This window comes from Arvicanthis niloticus, chromosome 14 (assembly GCF_011762505.2).
Source record: "Arvicanthis niloticus isolate mArvNil1 chromosome 14, mArvNil1.pat.X, whole genome shotgun sequence".
NCBI lineage: Eukaryota > Metazoa > Chordata > Mammalia > Rodentia > Muridae > Arvicanthis > Arvicanthis niloticus.
The window spans coordinates 38,178,115-38,198,073 of record NC_047671.1 but is presented as its reverse complement, the minus strand read 5'-3'; the positions used below and the strand labels follow the sequence as shown (position 1 = coordinate 38,198,073).

The 19,959-nt window shown below is 33.9% G+C and overlaps 1 protein-coding gene across 5 annotated transcripts in view; it reads left to right on the top strand.

Annotated features, from left to right (window-relative positions):
• Dmxl1 (Dmx like 1) overlaps nt 1–19,959 on the top strand; it is a 148,039-nt gene extending 128,080 nt beyond the window's left edge. For 4 of the 5 annotated variants that reach the window (XM_034517962.2, XM_076912661.1, XM_076912660.1 and 1 more), the window contains 6 exons: nt 8,692–8,819; nt 11,868–11,960; nt 13,178–13,269; nt 14,208–14,260; nt 16,505–16,722; nt 17,845–19,959. In XM_034517962.2, coding sequence (XP_034373853.1) covers nt 8,692–8,819; nt 11,868–11,960; nt 13,178–13,269; nt 14,208–14,260; nt 16,505–16,722; nt 17,845–18,069 — 809 coding nt within the window. In that variant the 3' untranslated portion in view covers nt 18,070–19,959. Of the gene's footprint in view, nt 1–8,691; nt 8,820–11,867; nt 11,961–13,177; nt 13,270–14,207; nt 14,261–16,504; nt 16,723–17,844 lie in introns of those variants that run through there. The other variant, XM_076912662.1, reaches the window with a different exon arrangement.

Genomic DNA, 19,959 nt, shown 5'->3' with positions numbered 1-19,959 from the left:
AAAACTGTTATTTCCAATACAAGTTTTTAGACCTTGTGGAACAGAGAATCAAATATAGAAGTTAAAATGACTCTTGTATTGTTTTTAAGTGTGACCAGTTATTCATGGACTCAATCATGGACTGGTCTAGAAAGCAATATTTTCTAACAAGACATTAAACCATCGTACTCTTGGTGATCTAATACATCATTACATTTATATGTAAATCAATTCAGATTTAAGCCAATGGAAAATCCCTTTTTCACATATTTTCTTATATATAACAAAACTTTATCCTACACTCTTCCTTTCCAGTGAACGGTTTGACTTAGCTCAAAGACAACCTTTTTTAAAAAAAAAAAAAAAAACAACAAAAAAAAAAATTCTTTTTTTCAACCAAAGCAACACCTGTTGAGTAAGGCTCCAAGTTTCATTTATGAAAAAGATGACATACTTTACCTACAGTTGTTTGTCTTGGTATTTTAAGATAGTCTGAATTATATTTTTTGATTAAAGTTGTTAAATTTTAGTAATTTTTTTTCTAGTGAAAACTGAAAAATAGTTATTTTTTTTACATTTTATATAAATATATATTTATATTTTATAGATTCACAAGTCTATAAATACAACCATTCATAATTTATAGAAATATATTTTTTCTTTTTGGAACATTGTATCAGTAGTATAAATTGTCAGTGTGGAACAGAATATATTTAATACCAGATGTAATTTTTTCTAGTTTTATATTAAGAATCTCAAACTATAAAAATGTAAAGAAAATATCCAATAAAAGAAGAAAAGAATCCCAAACTAAATTTATGATCAATAATTAGTATCTTTAGTGATTTGCCTTATTTTTTTATAGATACTCAGCATTTTTTATCATGTTCACTAATGAAAATATGAGGGTATAAGTTGCTAAAGAAACTTAAATTCTTTGAAAAGTAATCATGAAATGAAACAGTTAACTGATACCAAGTTATTTTTCTCAGTGACAAGATTTGTAATAAAAGGTTTTGGACTGATATACTCAATAAAAATAAAGCTCCTATTAATGTTGATTACTTTGAAATATATTTGTTAATCCAACAAAGTGACCTTTTGTTTTATTTCTTTCCTCTTATCCTATGACATTTTCATACATGATACATTACACAATGAATTTCATCATGTCCATCCACTCTTACTGCTCTTCAGCTTTCCCATCACCGTCCCAATTTCACGTACTTTGTTTTGTAGGGTTTTTTTTTTATTTTTTTTTTTTTGGTTCATTTTTAAATAGTCTCTTGAGTCCAGTTAGTGCAATCTGTGTTTGTTCATGGGTTTGTGGCTATTCACTGGGACACAGGCAGCCTTCAGTGGCCAGTTTCCCAAAGGAGAATGACTCTCCCTTCTTCAACAGCCGTCATCTACCAATAAACCCAGTGCCAAGCATGGTAACGTTCCCCCCATTCATGCTATTTGTGGGTTGCTGTTGCTGCTGCTGCTGTTATTCATAAGGCTTGATTTTGTGTAGATCTTGTGTAGATAGCCACAAATTCTATGAGTTGATGTGTACAATAGCCAGAAATCTGCATTTCACTCTTATCTTCATCTTTTAGCTCTTAGATTCTTCCTGTTATTTTATACTGTTCCCCCGAGCCTTGGATGAAGGAAGGTTAATGTAGATGGTGTATCTACAGCAAGCAATCAGTTATCTATACTTGGCATTTTGACCAATTATAAGTCTTTACATTAACCACCACAAATAGAAGCTTCTCTGATCAAAGTTAAGAGCAACCCAAATTTATAGGAATAAACAGTATTTTGCAGGCAGCTTGACAGTATGACCATTTAATATAACAAAAATAAATTCCCCCCTAGGGCCTGTGATCACTACAGTCATGCATGGGCTTTTGACTAGGTTTTCAATACCAGGGAAGAAATCTCTAGTAGAACAAGCTTCATAGCCAATCAGCAAGCAGTTCAAAACTCTATAACTGTCATGCCACAGTGCTTACATCTTGCCAGACAAGTCAATATTGTAGCATACAGGGTCCAGCTCTGAGTGAGACAAGGTTTTTTTCTTTGAAGCTGCCTACATAACACCTTTTAGTACTGTGTAAGCAACATAGCAGGGAAACAGTTTGCTATCAGTAGAGATTGGTTTCTCTGTATATTCAAAGTGATTTATACCATCTAGTTACAGTGGACAACCAAGAGCAATGGCAATGATAGCCCATATTTCAATGGTTCTGGGACCTCCTTGAACACTTAATCATAGAGAAGTATTCTGTGTCTACTTTGAGTTTGTTTTTCTATGAAAAACATAGAAATATTTTTCCAGTGAAGAATGGCTATGCACTTTTAGTTAGGTTTCACTGGGGGGGATGTTTTTTAATATGTACTTTCTGTTGGATGTTCTCTCAGTTGACAGTTTCCTTTGCTGTTTGGAAGCTTTTTAATTTCATGAGATCTCAATTATTGGTTTTCCTGCTTTACCAGAGTCTTAAGGAGATCTTACATTTGTCCATAAGTTAAAGTATACTCCCTCCTTTTTTTACTAGCAGTTTTAGAGTGTAAGGCCTTGGTACATTTGGAGATTCTTGGTATATTTGAAGTTGGATTTTGTTCAGTTGAAGAGATAATGTGCAGTTTTATTTTTTACTTGTTGAAATCCATGATTCATAGTACCATTTGTTAAAGATAGCGTCTTTTCTCCTATGTATATTTTTGTCCCTTTGTTAAAAGTCAAGTAAGTGTATTCTTTTATGTTTGGGTAGGATTTTCTATAGATGTTTGTTAAGTCCATATAATTTATGATGTCATTTATTTCCAATGTACTCATTGGCTACACAATCAATTCCACCTATTTTCTCCCTATAAAATCATGACCACTTCCAAGTTATCCCTTAAAATGGCTACTTCTCTACAATTTGTAAAATAAGCATTACCAGACCCCCAAATCCAAGGAATTAGGCTGATGACTCTTCATAACTTCTTCCGGCTGCACAGGGGCAGAGAGGGGTAGGAAAATTAGAAAACTTGGTTAGACTTTAAGAAAGCTAGCTGTAGCATCTGTTATCCAGTTTTTGTATGCTTCGAAGGTCAAGGCTTGACTGAAGTTTTGACTAGGTCCATCTGAAAGATTGAATGGGGCAAGATGACCTGGAATCTGTGGCAATTCCCAAAGCTGTTTTGGGCAGCAACCAGAAGCAGGGGCCCAAGCAGGTCAGTCCAGCATCTCTGAGAATGAATCTCAGCCAAAGCAGTACATTCTGTAATATATAAATCTCACAACCAAAATTTTAGTACCATTAAGATATCTGTATGCATTGTGAAAGGTGCACAGATTAGTTAAGGATGAAATTCTGCTCCTTATTTGAGCATATGAAAGACATCTGTCTTTTTTATGAGTTAATTTTATTAATAACCAATTATATAATAAGTCTTCATACCATGTGAAGGATGGCACAAAGAATCTTTACTTGTCCTGTTTTCTCTTGAATTTCCCTAGTTCTTCATGTGGTCTCCCCCTGTCATATCTGATCCATATCACTCTGGAAGCGGTCCAGAGCCTATTTTCCTTTTCTATCAACATGAATGCAGAGCCTTTCTCCCAAAATAGCATGTCCTTGGTCCAGTAATCAGAAATCATTAAACGTTTACCTTGACCTTTCTCCCAGAGGAATTTTAATATAACCAATAACCACCAAACTCAAAATCACACAATTCAAAGCAAATAAACCAACCTAAACAAATGTTACCTGTTGAGATAGTACTTGTACTGTCCCGTGCCCCAGCTTTCATGAGATCAAGGCCTAAATTATTTATTTACTATCTCTGTCTACTTACTCTATGAGCCCATTTCTAGGCTCTCTCTATATTTATAATTCTTAAGGCCTAAATTTTTACTATCTGAGATAGGCTAGGCACCCTATCCCCTGCCTTCAATCTAATTTTTTAAGATTGAATGCCTCAGAATTTTAATATCTATAATTAAATTCCCTTCTGCTTACTGTATAAGCCTATTCTTAGGCTTCTAATCTGTCATACCAGGAGTATTGATCCCAGAATTCCCGTGGGATCAAAGAATTTGAGTATTATCCTGGCATAGACCTTTTTAGATTTGCTTTATAACATTATTTCAATCTTCCTGACTTCTCCCTTCTGTAGAACTTTATATTTCTGTATACTTAAGAACATTTAAACAATTACTCTATATTTTCTTCTATCCTTAAAACAAGCAAATCTCATTTATCTGTTTATCTGCTTGTTGGAGGCCAGTTGACTTTACTCTCTGCTTCTCTTTGCCTTCCTTCAAGCAGCCAGTCTCTGCACAGCAGGGGCTTCCAGTGCCTCTGAGTCCAAACTCTTTGTATTAGTTCCGAACTGCAGGGGGTAGAGGGGACCCACCCCCCCTTTTGGGCAAAATCTATATTCCCTTCTATCTTTAAAAACAACTAAAACAAACTATAGTAGTCTATCCTTTGATTACCTGCCTGTAGGAAGCAGGCAGCTTTTACTGTCTGTCTCTCCACCTCAGAGCAGCCATCCTGTCTTCTTTTCACAGCAGGGGATTCCAGAATCTGTCTGCTGAGCCTGTGTTCCTTTGTTCAAGTTTCCTGAGGTGGAGCCACATGACTGTGTATGTGATCAATCCAAGAATTCCTAAATTAATAGTGGATTTTCGAGTTGCATACCATCTGTTGCATGTAGTTTTCACTATCCCTCCTCCACCCCCCCCCCAAAGTTCCAGGAGTGGGCTCAACCTAGCTTCCCTTGAATCCACAGATAAAAGACACATACACACAGGTTGCTTATTTTCAACTTGCCTTTGTGGCACAAATTGCTGGGCATTATTAAACTCCTGCTGTTAGTGTGCCCTTATCAATACTCTTAGTTCTGCACCTCCCACCAGCCCTAAACATTAGTTCCCAGTTATATCTAGTCCCTGCTAAACATCCCTGACCACCCACCTGTAGGAGTGGCAGCCTGTGATCTCTCTGTTCCTCTCAGGACCTCACATGGCTGGTCTTTCTCCAAAGCATGATGAACTATCCTCTCCTCCCTTGCATGGGTCTCTGTACTTGAAGTCCCACTTATTCATTCCACTCAGCAGTTGGGCCATGGCTTTCTTTACAGATCAAGAACCAATTTGAGAACAGGACCTTACTGTCAGAACTGCCCCTACAAGAAAGGAAAGGCTTTTCGAGAGTTTTCTATTGTCTGAGTTAAGTGTCACCCTTTAAGGGTCAGCATATCTCTTGCTAGTCCTTCTATGCTACTTCATCATCTCTGGTAAAGCAGAGGTTAGGCATGTGAGATTACAGAGGTATAGCATTGAGAGATCTATGTGATACTGATGAGTAGGTCCTACCTACCTATGCAGGGAAGTAAAGTCAGATATTGGTGAACCTGGGTGGCCTATAGGATGAGAAGTCAGCCAAGTCAGAGACTGTGGGGACACTGCAAGATCCACGAGGAGCTGGGTCACCTGACATTGCAGAAGTGAGATTCCAAATGATCTAGACATAAAGTCAGGTGATCTGACGACACAGATAGACAAACTGTTGGAGTCACCAGCATGCCAGTCAGGTGAGGAAGGATCAGGTTCTACTTGGCAACACAGGGTAAAAAGGCTTGGATCAAATTAGCATGTATTTACCAAAGGTTTTCTGGGTTCATGTGAACTTGAAATATACTTGGGCCAGCTTTCTTCTGAGAGGTTAAGGAACATTTAATTTACTAATGAACCTATTGTTCTTTAAGCCAAGTTATTTAGAACTCATATCTATTAATTTAAAGACAGAAAAATGTCACACAAATAATGCATCTATAGGTTTGATTTTAGCCATATGCCAGACAGAAAAATCACTAAAATCTTGATTTAAAATGATTTTATAAAAAAGACTGTAGGGCCCAAGTGTACACTATAAAAGGGGTCCAAGGGAATGTGCAGGTTTTTCATTTGCCTTTTGTAAACAATCATTTAACAAGGTATATCTGGGGCTGAGGAGATGGTTTCATCAGTAAATTACTTGTTATACCAGCATGGTGACATGAATTCAGATCCCTGACACTCACAGAAAAGTCTGGGTATGGTGGCACAGACTTGTAATCTCAACACTGCGCACTGGAGCCAGGAGGGCCTCTGGGACTTGCTGGCCAGCTAGGTTTACTGTATTTGCTGAGCTCCAGAAGTTTCAACTCCCTCATTGTAACTACCATAACTTTAAATTATCTTTGGTAAGGTTTACTCATTTCTCAACAAATAATAAAAGGCTATGAGTTCATACTGGGTTTTTTTGTTTGTTTTTTCGAGACAGGGTTTCTCTGTGTAATCCTGGCTGTCCTGGAACTCACTCTGTAGACCAGGCTGGCCTCGAACTCAGAAATCTGCCTGCCTCTGCCTCCCAAGTGCTGGGATTAAAGGCGTGCGCCACCACCACCCTGCGAGTTCATATTGTTGATGCCTTAAGTTAGGTAGAATTTGAGGTATAGGAGTTCTAGACTTGAATTTAGGAAGACACACAATTCAGTGACTCCCTTAAATTTTATTTACCTGAAGCAGTCTGCTGAACACTGTCTGGTACATCATACACACTACAGAGTTAGTCTGGGTATATGTGTTCAAATCAGCTGTCAGCTGAAAGCTGAGGGTGATGTTTCTGTGGTAGTTTATATATAACAGCAAGAAGCAATGAACATAAGGCTCTCCTGGGCCTGATTTGTTGTTGCTTTTAGGATCTTTATAAGTAGTCTCCTCTGTGTTTATCTTCTAACACAGAACCAGCAGAAGGCTATTTGAACATTTGCCATTTCATAAACTTATGAAATTAGACTACATGTGGTTTATGACTTTACCAAGAACTAGGTTCATAATGCTATCACCAAATAGTTGACAGAACCAGCTGAGAGGGGAGGAATAATTTGTTTTGGCATAAAGATTCAGAAGATCAAGTCTTTTGGTCACTTGAGAAGAAATGAGTGTGGTGAGAGCCAGCCAAGAACCACAGAAAAAGGATGTACTATCACTTTGAGCTGGTTTTCTCCTTTTCCCTCTTCTGTTCTGTATGCTTCTCTAGCCCATGAGATATGACTTCCTATATTTGTAGTACATCTTGTTTTCTCTCTCAATTAATCATAGCTAGGAACATTTTTACAAACACAGCCAAAGGTGTGTCTCACCAATTTAGGTAAGTCTAGACCCAGGCAGTAAAGTATTAGCCATCTAAGTAGTAGCCATCTGCTACTAAGGTAGCAGAAGAAAAATTAAAATGTGTTTGAGGAAGCAAGATAAAAAGAAATTTGATTCATTGAAGTGGTAGGTTCTTAATTAGAGTTGAAATTTCAGTTTTTGTCTTACTGTTTATAGTAAGTTGTATTTTAAGTTGTTAATACACCACAATTCAAGAACACCAGAGCCATGTAGCCTATAGATAATATTCTGAAAAATTAAATAGTTTTAAATGGCTATCTTCATTGGTTATAATTAAGTAAGACTTAGGTCAGAGAGATGGCTCAGAGATTAAGAGCGTTGGTTGCTCTTCCAGAGGACCCAGGTTACATTCCCAGCACCCACATAAAACTCATACCATATCTAAATCCAGATCCAGGGGCTCCTACATTCTCTTCTGATCTCTATAGGCACTGCATGCACATGTTGCACAAATATATATGCAGGTAAAACACCCATAAATATAAAAGAAAATAATTAAGACTATGGGAGGAAAAGAGTTAGCACGCCTTCTAGCTAGTGTCAAGACATTATGCTGCTACTCTCTCACCTCTGCCCAATGCACAGCAAAACATTCTAAAACAGCCTGAATTCATTTATATTAAGTATTTGGTAAAGAATTAAACTCAACAATGTAATTAGCAGTTTGCTGGGTATTTTATATGTATTGATTTTCATTATTTGTATACCACACTAATTCTGAACATTATATTAATATAATTTTTTGTGACATTTGTTGTATTGCTTTTTTTTAAAGATTTATTTATTTTATGTATGTGAATACACTGTCACTATCTTCAGACACAACAGAAGAGGGCAATGTACAGATGGTTGTGAGCCACCATGTGGTTGCTGGGAATTAAACTCAGGACCTCTGGAAGAGCAGTCAATGCTCTTAACCTCTGAGCCATCTCTCCAGCACCCTTTTGTTATATTTCTGAGTGCTTTATGTAAAAGATCTCATTATCAAAACTAACTAGTGATATTATTATTCTTTATAATAATTAGTATTATCAGAGTCATTAGCAGATATTTGAGATAACAGTCAAAATAACTTAAAACTGAAATTTTCTTTAATATATCATTCAAGACTATCTTTAATACAACTTTTTTTGAGAAAAACAAATTTAAACATTAATAGTATAACTGATAAAGGTTTATTCTTTAATAATTATGATAATTGTAGTAAATATCATAAAAATTATTTACTTTAGGCTATTAAGACAGTAAGATATTTTGGGAAGAATCTTAACTTATAGACATATGTTTCTAATACATGTTTCTACTGTTTTGTTTGAAGACATGCTGTCAGTCAAATGAAAGTACATCATATTATTTTTCTTGTACAAAATGAAAAATAAAATGGAAATTTATATAAATGAACTGATTTATTTCTTAGGTATATCTCTGATAAATAATTCTAGATTGGGTTAAATAAATTTTCTCAAAACTTTTTAAAATAAATATATAATTTTTATCATCTTATAATGCAGATCTGACAGGAGCTCAAGATGGAAGTGTCAGAATGTTTGAATGGGGCCATTCTCAGCAAATAACCTGTTTTCGACCTGGTGGCAATTCAAGAATTACAAGAATGAGATTTAACTATCAGGGAAATAAGGTACTATTGAGAATTAAATGATTTTTTTTTTAAAGTTGGTGTATAAATTCACTAGTTTGAGGTTTTGAAGAGAGTGTTAACTAAATCATAAGAATTCTTCTAATTCTTCTGAAAGAACATTTAAATGCACTTGATTCTTCTATAGTATGTGGTACACATCACTACTAGGTACATTAATTTAAATGTACCTTAAGGACCAGTGCTCTGTCTTACTTTTCTTTGACCAGTGAATGTCCAACTCTTTAGTTCCTGGAATCTACTCGGAGTATTATTCAGCACCAACCACCAAGTACAATTTGGGCTATGTAGATCTAAGTTATCTGCATTTGTGATTTTGTATGTATTTTAAAACTGAGAAGCACTGCTGTAGAATGACTTGTCACCTAACTCTGGACTAGCCACATAGCTTTAATAGAACATTTTGACATTACAGTTCCATTGTTCATTATACTTTTTTTTAATATTTTCTACTAGCAGAATTAAGGAGAACAAAGGCCTTATAGTGGGCAAACCTTTAGTTACAGAGCCATTTAAGAGAATGTGTGACTACTAGGAGGTGTGCTGTGAGATTTTCTCCTAGAAATGACAGGAAAAGTACACCCATGACAGCTCAGCGATTTGGCTACCTAAGCAGTGACAACACCAATAGACATACTAATGAAGAAGAAGTGGGAAATTTCATAGGGCCCTAGACAAAAATAAGTATAGGCAACTAATGACTACCAAGAGAAGAAGAATTGATATCTTCCAAGGATGAGCCTTGTAATTATCTAATACAAAATGGTCATCCCTGAAAGCATATATATACAAATAACACTAAACAGTCTGGGCAAGTTATTATATATTTATTCACAAATATGTCACAATAATTAAAAAAAGAATGCCGTAAATTTTAAGTGGGACAAGGAGGAAAGGAGAGAAAAGGGAAATGATAAAATTTTATTTAATTTTTTTTAAAAGAAGTTTGCTAAACACCTCTAGACCATCCCTTTATTGTCTGTTACTTCTCACATTGCTGCTTATTTCAAATCAAGGGCTTAAAGTGGTATTTGTCTTCAGGATTATGCATCACTAAAAGTTCATACAAATCCTAGATAATAGCCTTTTTCTTAAGTTTTATTTTAACAGGAAGGGTGATATGTAGGAGGAGCTAAGGGGGAAGGAGTACCGAGAGGAAGAGATGGAGTAAGGAGAGGAGAAGATGAAGGAGAGGAGAAGCTAGATGATGAGAGAGAGAAAGAGAGAGAAGGGGGGGGCACATGGAGGCAGATGTTCATGTGTCTCCACCAGTCAAAGATAGTTTATATATCTAGGTTGGGTATTGGGTTACACTTCTGATTGAGCATTACCAAACTTACAAAGCCTTTGATTAACATTTTTAAAAAATTGTATAAAAGCAAAAAGGAAAAGGGGGCATGGGACAGGGGTTTTCTAGGGAGGGGAAATGGGGAAAGGGGATGGCATCTGAAATGTAAATAAAATATAAAATGAAAAAAATTTAAAAATGCATTTTAAATTAAAAAATTTTTTTTTTAAAAAAATAGCCTTTTTCTTTCCTTAAATTTCTGTCATGGTGCCCACAAAGTTCAGATATCAGACCATATTGGATTTCAGATTTTTCAGATTATGAGTGTTTAATAAGTGTAGTCTGAAATACTATGTTTTTATGCTTTTCATTTTAGTTGACTGTGCTGTTGCTTCTAGTCTGTGTATGTCAATCTGCAGTTCCTTTGATATGTCATCTTCCCAATTAGGTGATAATTTGAACAACATAATTAAAATAAGTAATATCTTTTTTTGTTTTTTTTGAGAAACCCTTCAAGCTATCTTTTACCAAATTCATCAGTACGATACTCAAACCTTTCTATAATTTGATTCTGTAGTCTGGCTTATTTTTCAGTATTAACACTTGCTACAGTTCTTCATATAGTCTGTTTTAAAGTAAAACACAACCTTTAGCTCACTGCCTACCTGGTATTTTGCTAAGCAGTTAACTTTTTCATTTTAGCCATGTGTTGGAACCAAATAGCACAAGGACCTGTACGTGCTCTATCCCTTATTCAGGAAGCAGCCTGAGTAAATGGTAGAGAAGCCCATCCCAATTATGTAAATCCATTTGCTTGTGAATTACAGATAGAATTGGGCACTTAAAAAGCTGAAAGTTCAACAAAACTAAGATATTAAGACTAAAAAATGACATGAGGAATTAATTCTTAAGCAATTCAGAAATGCTATCAATAAAGCAGGCTAGTATGAAACAGCATAGAACAGTAAATAGTTTTTACAAATTAAAAACACAGTTCTCAAAAATGAGAGTCGATGAATATAAGTTAGCTATTTTAACCTGTGAGGTCTGTATCACATTCTCCTATACTTACTTCAGTTTCTTGCCAATTAAATTTACCGTGAGATTTGGCAAAAGAATTATTTGACTATGATAATTAATAAAATAAGATTTTACATTCTATTATCTGTGTATTTTTGCTTTGTGCTTGAAGGGTTTTGTTTGTTTGTTTTGTGTTTTTGTTTTTTTGTTTTGTGCTTTGAGGGTTTTTTTGACACAGGATCTCACACTGTAGTTCAGTGTGCCATGGTAGTCATTTTGTAGACCATGCTCTCCTGAAACTCTGAGCAATTCTCCTTCCTCAGCCTTCTAAAGGGTTGAATCACAAGTGGTAGTACTGTGCTAGGTTATTTTATTTATGTAGTTTTCAAATTGCATGTTTTTGAACGACTTTATTTTGGTTTTTTTGTTTGTTTATTTGTTTTTTGTTTTGTGAACACATATATTTATATCTACAAAAAGGTTTTGTGCATACTAATAGTTAATTCAGTAATCATTTTAAGAATAGTTATAAGAACTATATACACTAGTGGTACACATTACTTAACTATGTTTGCTTCTTTCTACACTGGAAGTTTTCTTAACGTGGTATATAAAAAAATTAAAAAGTACACAGTCTTTATCAATCTAATGCTAAACATTGTGTTACATTGAGGATAAAGATAAATGTATGCTTTTGAATAATTTGAATTTTTTCTTAAAAGTTTGGAATTGTTGATGCTGATGGATATTTAAGCTTATACCAAACAAACTGGAAATGTTGCCCAGTTACTGGAAGCATGCCTAAGCCATATCTGGTAAGTAAAAAATTTCTACATATATATAAAACATGGAAGTTTATGTTTAAAATCCAAGGCTTATTTGAAACAAGTAATATTAAAATAAATAAAATATGTCTAGTCTTCTCTGTTCAGTCGCTACTATAGGCTCCTGTTGTAATATGTGAAAATTACTGAATAAGCTTTAGAAAGTTAATGGGTACAGCACCATATTTTCAGAGACTCACAGAAAGTACTGGAACTTTTTCTAACATCACTGAGCTGTAAATCAGTCTTCTACCTAATTAAGATGATTAGCAGGTGTAAAACATTATTTTCCTTACTTAGCTCTTACTTATGAACATAATGGAAAGGGCATCTTGCTGCTGACTCTTGTTTTCATCAGTTTAAGAGTGTGCATTCTTCATAAAAATTTGCCTACAGAGATTAAAAACATTAGTCTGTTCTTCAATAAAGCCCTTTACAGAACTAAACATAAACAGTATGCTTTTTTAAAAGATTAAGATTATACAATATGATTCTGTTAATTCACCTGAGGTTAAAAGTTCGAGTTCAGTATTGATCTAAATAAATACAAGGGAGGATTGTTTAGGGTAACTTGAAAAGGATTTAGTCAGTTCTTTTCCTTGTAGATTTATTAGGCTACAGTTCTAAATGTCTAGGCTTTTATTGCAGAGAAAAGACTACTTGAGACAACTGCTTTTCTTTTTTAATTGATAAAATGTATCATAGTAAGTGTGATTGAATATTCAGAAGTATTGTCAGCTTTCTTATTTTGTTATAGTAACTTTTTATTATTTTTGAACAATTATGTAAAAGTTTAAATGTTTCTGAAAAATACATAATGCCAATTTGACAAGATACTTACATCTAAAATATTCTTAAATACTGGTTTCTGTCTTTATAAAACAGCTTTGTTGTTGTTTTTTCCCACTTAACTAGATCTGGGGGTGGGGGGTATTTGAAGTTAACCTCTGTATGTTTGCTTCTTAAGATGTTGGTTAAAAAAAAGTGAAAAATATGGTTCAGGATCTGTTTGTATTTTTTTACAGAAAAGGGGAAAATCAACATGAAAGTTCCTTGTATTCCCCAACCTTTTTAAAAGTTCAGAAGATAGAAAGATAGAAATTATTTTTAAGAGACATAAAGAACATGATCACATTGTAGTTATACATGTACTTGGTCTTGGAAATTTGACTAGCAACAGTAACATTTATTGTTTATAACCATTTTAGGCTTGGCAGTGTCATAACAAGACAGCCAATGATTTTGTCTTCATTAGTTCCTCCTCTCTGATAGCTACAGCTGGTCTTTCAAGTGACAATAGGTAAGAGATGTAGCTGAAATGAAGTGTATATGAATAGCTAAATTTATTTATTAGTGTGTGTTCCTTTGTCTCAGTAATTATGCCTTAGGAATTTTTATCATAAAGATTTTTTTCATAAAGCATTTTTAATGGCATAAAGCTTGGGGAATTCTAGTATCATTTAAAACAGAAACCATTCTCTTTTTTTCCTTCATTTATTTATTTATTCTTATTTTTAATGCTCTCATATTGAAACTTTAAAAGAAAGGATGTGGTTGGTGAAATGAACATTTCTTTGTATTTTATTTTTTATATATTGAGAAAATTTGAAGCTGTAAAGGTACTATTTATTTATTGGCCATATTATTTGGTTAACTTGTTTGGTCTTCACCATGCCATAATTACTAGGTAGGTCATTTTTACAAGAACATAGGGAACTCAGTTTAACCTGCTAGTTTGCATGGACATCTCTGTCTTCTTTACTCCATGTACTCATGCAGAATATCTAAGATCTTTGGTCAGGACCCTGAGCTTGCCAAGCTTCTGGTAATCATCTGTAAGCCTCAATTTGTACTAGAAGCTAGCTTTCAAAGCTCTACAACTCTCTGACCCTTGTTTAGTAGAAATTCCGTGTATGTGTGTATATATGCTTCCTGATATATTAACTAGCATTTTCTATGACTTTGTGTGTTATTCAGCTGATAAATTAGGAAATTAGTAAATACATGAAGTAATTTCTTTAGTCAGCCTTCAGTAAATCTTATTTGTAAGTGCATGCTAATTAAAACATTACTCAGTTTTGTAAGTTGGCAGTTTTTTATGTGAGAATATTATGTATACAATTTTTATATATTAACAACAAAAACAGTCCTTTGAACAAAGTTCAAGTGTTTAATACTAGGCTTATGTTTTTATTTAATTTTTATGTCAGTTAAAAGAAATCCTTTTTTTTCCCCCAGAAACATATGTCTATGGGACACGCTTGTAGCACCTGCCAATAGTTTAGTCCATGGTAAGTTTTGAAGGCAGTTTATAAACTAAAGCTACAACTGGGAATGTAGCTCATTTGGAGAATGCTTGCCTAGCACACACACAGTCCTAGGTGTGAACCTTAGCACCACATAGCATGTTAATACATGTCTGTAATCTCAGCACTCAGAAGTTCAAGGTTATCCTTTGCAACAAAGAATTTGAGCCCGAACAACAGGAGACTATCTCAAAAAAAAATCATAAATTAAAAATAATTTCAAAAGAGATTTGTGTTTAACAGTACATGTTATCAGATTGCAAGGTTAATTTTGCCCATGATATCAGGGTTTGAAGACAAACTGATACTCATGATTAACTAGAGACAGTGGGACAAAGATATTTTAAAGCCATATGTTGGACTGGAAAGATGTCTCAGTGGTTTAGAGCACTTGTTGCTTTTGAAGAGTACCTGTGTTCTGTTCCTAGTATCCACATGTTGGTTCACAATCGTAGGTAACTCTAGTTCCAAAGGATCTGATGTTTTCTTCCTACACATGCACATGGTGTGTGTGTGTGTGTGTGTGTGTGTGTGTGTGTGTGTGTGTGTGTATGTGTGTGTATGTGTGTGTGTGTGCGCGCGCGCAGGTAAAACAAATAAATCTTTAAAAAAATAAACAGTATATCTGTATGTGTGCACATGCATATTTGCAGCCATGTATGTGCTAGCCCATTGGGCAAGAAGCCTGAACATCAAGTACCTCATACTATGTACCCTCTGGTTACTCCTATACAACATTGTATTGGATGTTCTAGCAACAATATGCAAAAAAGAAAAGCTATGCAGAATAGAAGGGGGAAAAATAAAGCCATCTTTTAGATAATATAATTGTATAAAGAATCTAACAGAGAATTCCTAGAGCTAATATACATCAAGTTCTCAGGGCAGTATACTAAACCAGCTTCTTTCCTCTGTACCAACAGTGAATATATGTAATTTGAAATTTTAAAGGTCTTATCATATTAATACCCAAAATAGTTACTGAGCCATTGGTCAAATAAAATGCATACAGGATGTATATGTGGACAGGGACAAAAAAATAAGAAGTCAAAGAAGATCTAAATTAATATAGAAGATGACCCAAGTGTAAAGCTCTGAAAATTTAATTTTGTTTAAAATACCGCTTCATCCCAACTTTATAGATTCAACAGAGTTCTAATGAAATACAAGGAAATTGTTTTGTGCATAACAATAAACAGATTCTAAAGTTTGTATGAAAATAGCAAATAACCAACAAATACTGAAGATAAACAAAGTCAGAGGACTCATACTGCCTAATCCGAAATTAATGTGAAGCTGCAATAAACCAGGCATTATGACAGTGGCTTTTTAAAAAGTTAAATAGAGCATTGAAAAGAATAGAGAATCTCTTAGGTTTGAAGCACAAAAGAATTCAGTAGAGAAAGGAAAAAAGTTGTCAATATAGTGCTAAAAGAATTGAATAGTGACATAAAACAACCAAAAGTATCTTTAACACAGACCTCACTTTTCACAAAATTTATCCAGAAACGGGTTGTATAGCTACATATAAAGCACAAACTTCTAGGAAAAAAAAAAACAAACAAACAAACAAAAAAAAAAAACAGGAAAAACTAGGTGGTGGTTTGGAGTTGTTTTGAATTTTTACATGTAACACTTAACTGTTAAAATGTATCCAAGGATTTTTAAACAGCCTTTTTCTCATTGTTTGAATGGTAACTAAGCTTATAAAAAGATGGTCCCAATAAAGTAATCAGGAAAAGCATATTCAGTGAGCTACAAGATAACACCCACTCTGAAAACTTAAGAGAGTTATAATAAAGTTAAGCATGTGCCTAATGATCCACCTGTATTACTGTTTTATATATGAAAGCTACAAAAAGGCTTGTACAGGAACGTTCTCAGCAGCTTTATAATATTTATAAATGTATATTTATAAATTGTCAAACTTATATAATAGATACTGTTCAACCATTTGCTGCTATTGAGTCAGTTGCCTTTCTTTATGTTCTGACACAAAATTGTAGGCAGTTTGCTGGAACAACCCTATGTCTACCCCTGTTTTCTTCTCCCCACAGTCATTCTTCATTGTCTCATGCTTGGTGTATCAAATCATTTCTTATATTGCATTAGTTTTTAAGTTGGCTTAGATAGGAAAGTAAGTCTGCTTATTCCATCTCAACCACCTGATTGAAGTCTGTTTCTTTTATTACTAAGTGGTTTTAACCTTTTTGTTTTTGACTTTCACAGCTTTTACCTGCCATGATAGTGGAGCCACAGTTTTAGCATATGCTCCCAAACATCAGCTACTAATATCAGGTGGCAGAAAAGGTTTCACATGTGTATTTGACCTTCGACAACGGCAACAGAGGCAGCTTTTTCAGAGCCATGATTCCCCTGTTAAAGCTATTGCTATTGATCCAACTGAAGAGTACTTTGTTACAGGATCTGCAGAAGGCAATATAAAGGTAAATATAGGTGATATATGGTATCTATAATATGAAAAGAATTAGAAACTTAGGCCTTTATATTAATGATACCAACATACTCTAAATAATAGTTGAATTAGTTCTATCGTAACCAACAATGCTATAAATCCTTTAATGAATGGAATTACTTTTAACTTTAAATTTTAGTTTTTTACTAGTTTTAAAACATGCTTAATTAATGCTTAAGAATTAAATTTTAATCTCTCTTGATCTCTTGTTCCTTTCTTGCTCTCTTGGGCTCTTTCATTCCCTCCCCCCCTTCCATTTCTTTCCCCCTTTCTCTCCATGTGTTCATGGCCAGCCTCTATTCCTCTATTTCTCTACTCTCTCTCTCTCTGTCTCTGCCTTTCTCTGCCTCTACTACCCTCTTAACTCCTCTTTCCATGCCCTGAATAAACTTTATTCTGTACTTAAAAAAAATAGAATTAAATTTTCTATGGATCTAAATATATTTCAGATATTATTATTCTATTCTTAGTTACATGTTTACTAAATTTCTAGGTTAGCTGAATATATCCTGGCAAAACTTTTTTTTTTTTTTTTTTTTTTTTTGAAGCCACTTTTTCATTTCAACTTGTTGCTGCAGGTAAAGACTGCCAGGGTTTCAATTCTCACCACTCTCAGAGAAACAAACAAGACAAATCAAAGAACTGAGATGAAATTTTATAACAAAGTAGAATTACATGCTCAGGCATCACCTGGCTAGAATTTTGGATAATTCATTTTATAAGCAAACCTAAATAGAGCGGAGGATTGTCCACAAGATGAAGTACTACAGGGAAATCCAGGAATAGGTTTGTCATTTCCCCAGAATAGGGTTTTCTTTCCCTTTCCTGTACTCAATGAAGTTGTTTTGCATATGTCATGGCATCTTCAGTGTATTATTAGCAGTAATTCTTACTCTCAGTGGATGGACTTCAAGTAACAAAAAAAAGCAGTTGATGAATGGTTATAGCCTATAGAGAATCAGGAGACTGTGATCACAGCTCACACAGATACTAACCATCCTTGTTTTACAAATGTCCTACCTGCACATTTTATTTTGGATTCTTAAATCAATCACCAGCCTCAGTTTTCATTTTGCCCTTTTATATCTTTCAGATTTGGAGTCTTTCTACCTTTAGTCTTCTCCATACTTTTATCAATGAACATGCTCGACAGTCTATTTTTAGAAATATTGGAACTGGAGTCATGCAGATTGAGACAGGACCAGCAAATCACATTTTCTCTTGTGGAGCTGATGGAACAATGAAAATGAGGATTCTGCCGGATCAGTTTAGCCCTTTAAATGAGGTGTTGAAAAAGGATGTGAAATTTATGCTATAACATTTTCACAAGAAAATGGTTTATTACCTGTTTTGTAGAAGTGGCAAGCCGATGCAGTACACAGTAATCACCTGCACTATAGATAAACTAGTGCTTTCTTGTTTTCATATTTATTTTATAGAGCTTTGCCCTTGATGCACTGATGCCTTAAAAGATAACAAGTCATTCAGCGTTAGATCTTATTGCCTAACATAGAATGTTAGAATGTATTAGTAATGCTGTATTCATACTTATTTATAGTATATTTTAGTAAATACGCCATCATGTTAAAGGAACTTTGTTTTCTCATTGTTATAAACTCTGTGCAAACACCAATGCATGAAGTCCACCTTTACCATGAAGTAAAACAGGTGCCTGAGATAACACTCACCACCCTCTCACTTCCCTGTCACACAGACAGCGCTAATTTTTTTCTTGTTAATAATGAAAGGTTTATATAGATCAGATAAGACATTGCCACTAAAACTGCTATTGGGACTTGAAGTGATAAAAAAGTCCAAGAGTTTATTAGTTTTCCTCTTTCCTCTCTATAACCCAAATGTGTGTATGTAAATGTATTTATGTGTATGTACATATGTGTGCATATGTGTGTGTGTGTGTGTGTATATATATATATATATCTTACACATCTTACTTGATATTGTATATACAGAAACAGAAACTATAAATCTTTTCATGTATTTTGTGCCATAACATCTACTGCCACCGGTATAAAACTTCTCTTGCAACTCTGTTTTGTTTTGTTTTTTTTTTTAAGTTTTTAAAATTATTTTAATCTTAATGTCATTTTTAAGAAGAGTTTTAAGATTATTACTATTTTAAAGATATTGAATCAACTAAGTCTCAGTAGGCAATAAAGATGTTGTGTGGCACACAGGCACTTTGATTATAAATTTGTCACCAGTTTCAATGATGAGATGTTTTAGTTAAATTCTGTTTTAATTTTATTTCTTTTAAGATGCATTTAGTCTAAAAATTCTGAAAATGTTAATAGCAGTGTTTTTAGAAACAAATGTGAAAAGTCAAATTAAGTATAGTATTTACAAATGTACAGTGCCCTACAGATCTACATTGATAGGAAATAAATGTTATATTTTATTATTTTTGCCAAAACATTATTTTATTATAAAATTTGACCAAAATATTTAAAATATACAATGCCTCTATCTTAAATATGCTAATCCTATTTCTGTCTGTTTCGTGCTATATCTTTTCTGATTCAGAATTTAAAAAAAAAAAAAAAAAAATCCTTGGGAAAAATACTTGATTTTTAGCCAATGTGACTGACAGTAGAATAAGTGTTTAAGGGACAGTTACATACTATTTAGCTCAAATTTATTTTTAGTTAGAACCAGAAATGACCATTTTTATGTAATGAAACATGAAAAACTATTAGGAATTGAAGAGTCAAAGCAAAGAAACGAAGGGCTGGTAAATGAATTTTGTAATATCCTCAGGATACTTTTATTATAAAAGTGTATTGTTAAAGGTTTTGTAATTGTATTTCATATTTTAAATATAGTGAGCAAGGTACAGTGAAAACACTATCGTTATAGAGAGTTTATATGCACAGAGTAACCTGTACCTGTAAATTGTGCAATAGCAATATATGACTATTTTGCCATGGAGAAATCTGTGACATTACAAACAATATTTTTCTTTGATGTAGCTAAGTTATTTTTTAGTAAACTCTTCACAAACCAAGATTCAAAGGCTTTAAACACTTTCCATAAGAAATAAAATTTCCTATCATGTTTATAAAAATCAAAAGGCTGCGGGGATGAACTATTGAGCATTTTAATTGAAAGTTTATATGAATAACCACGTATTATGTAAGCCCATATGTATTTACATCCAGAGTCATATTTTAAATAAACAATCATGCATTGA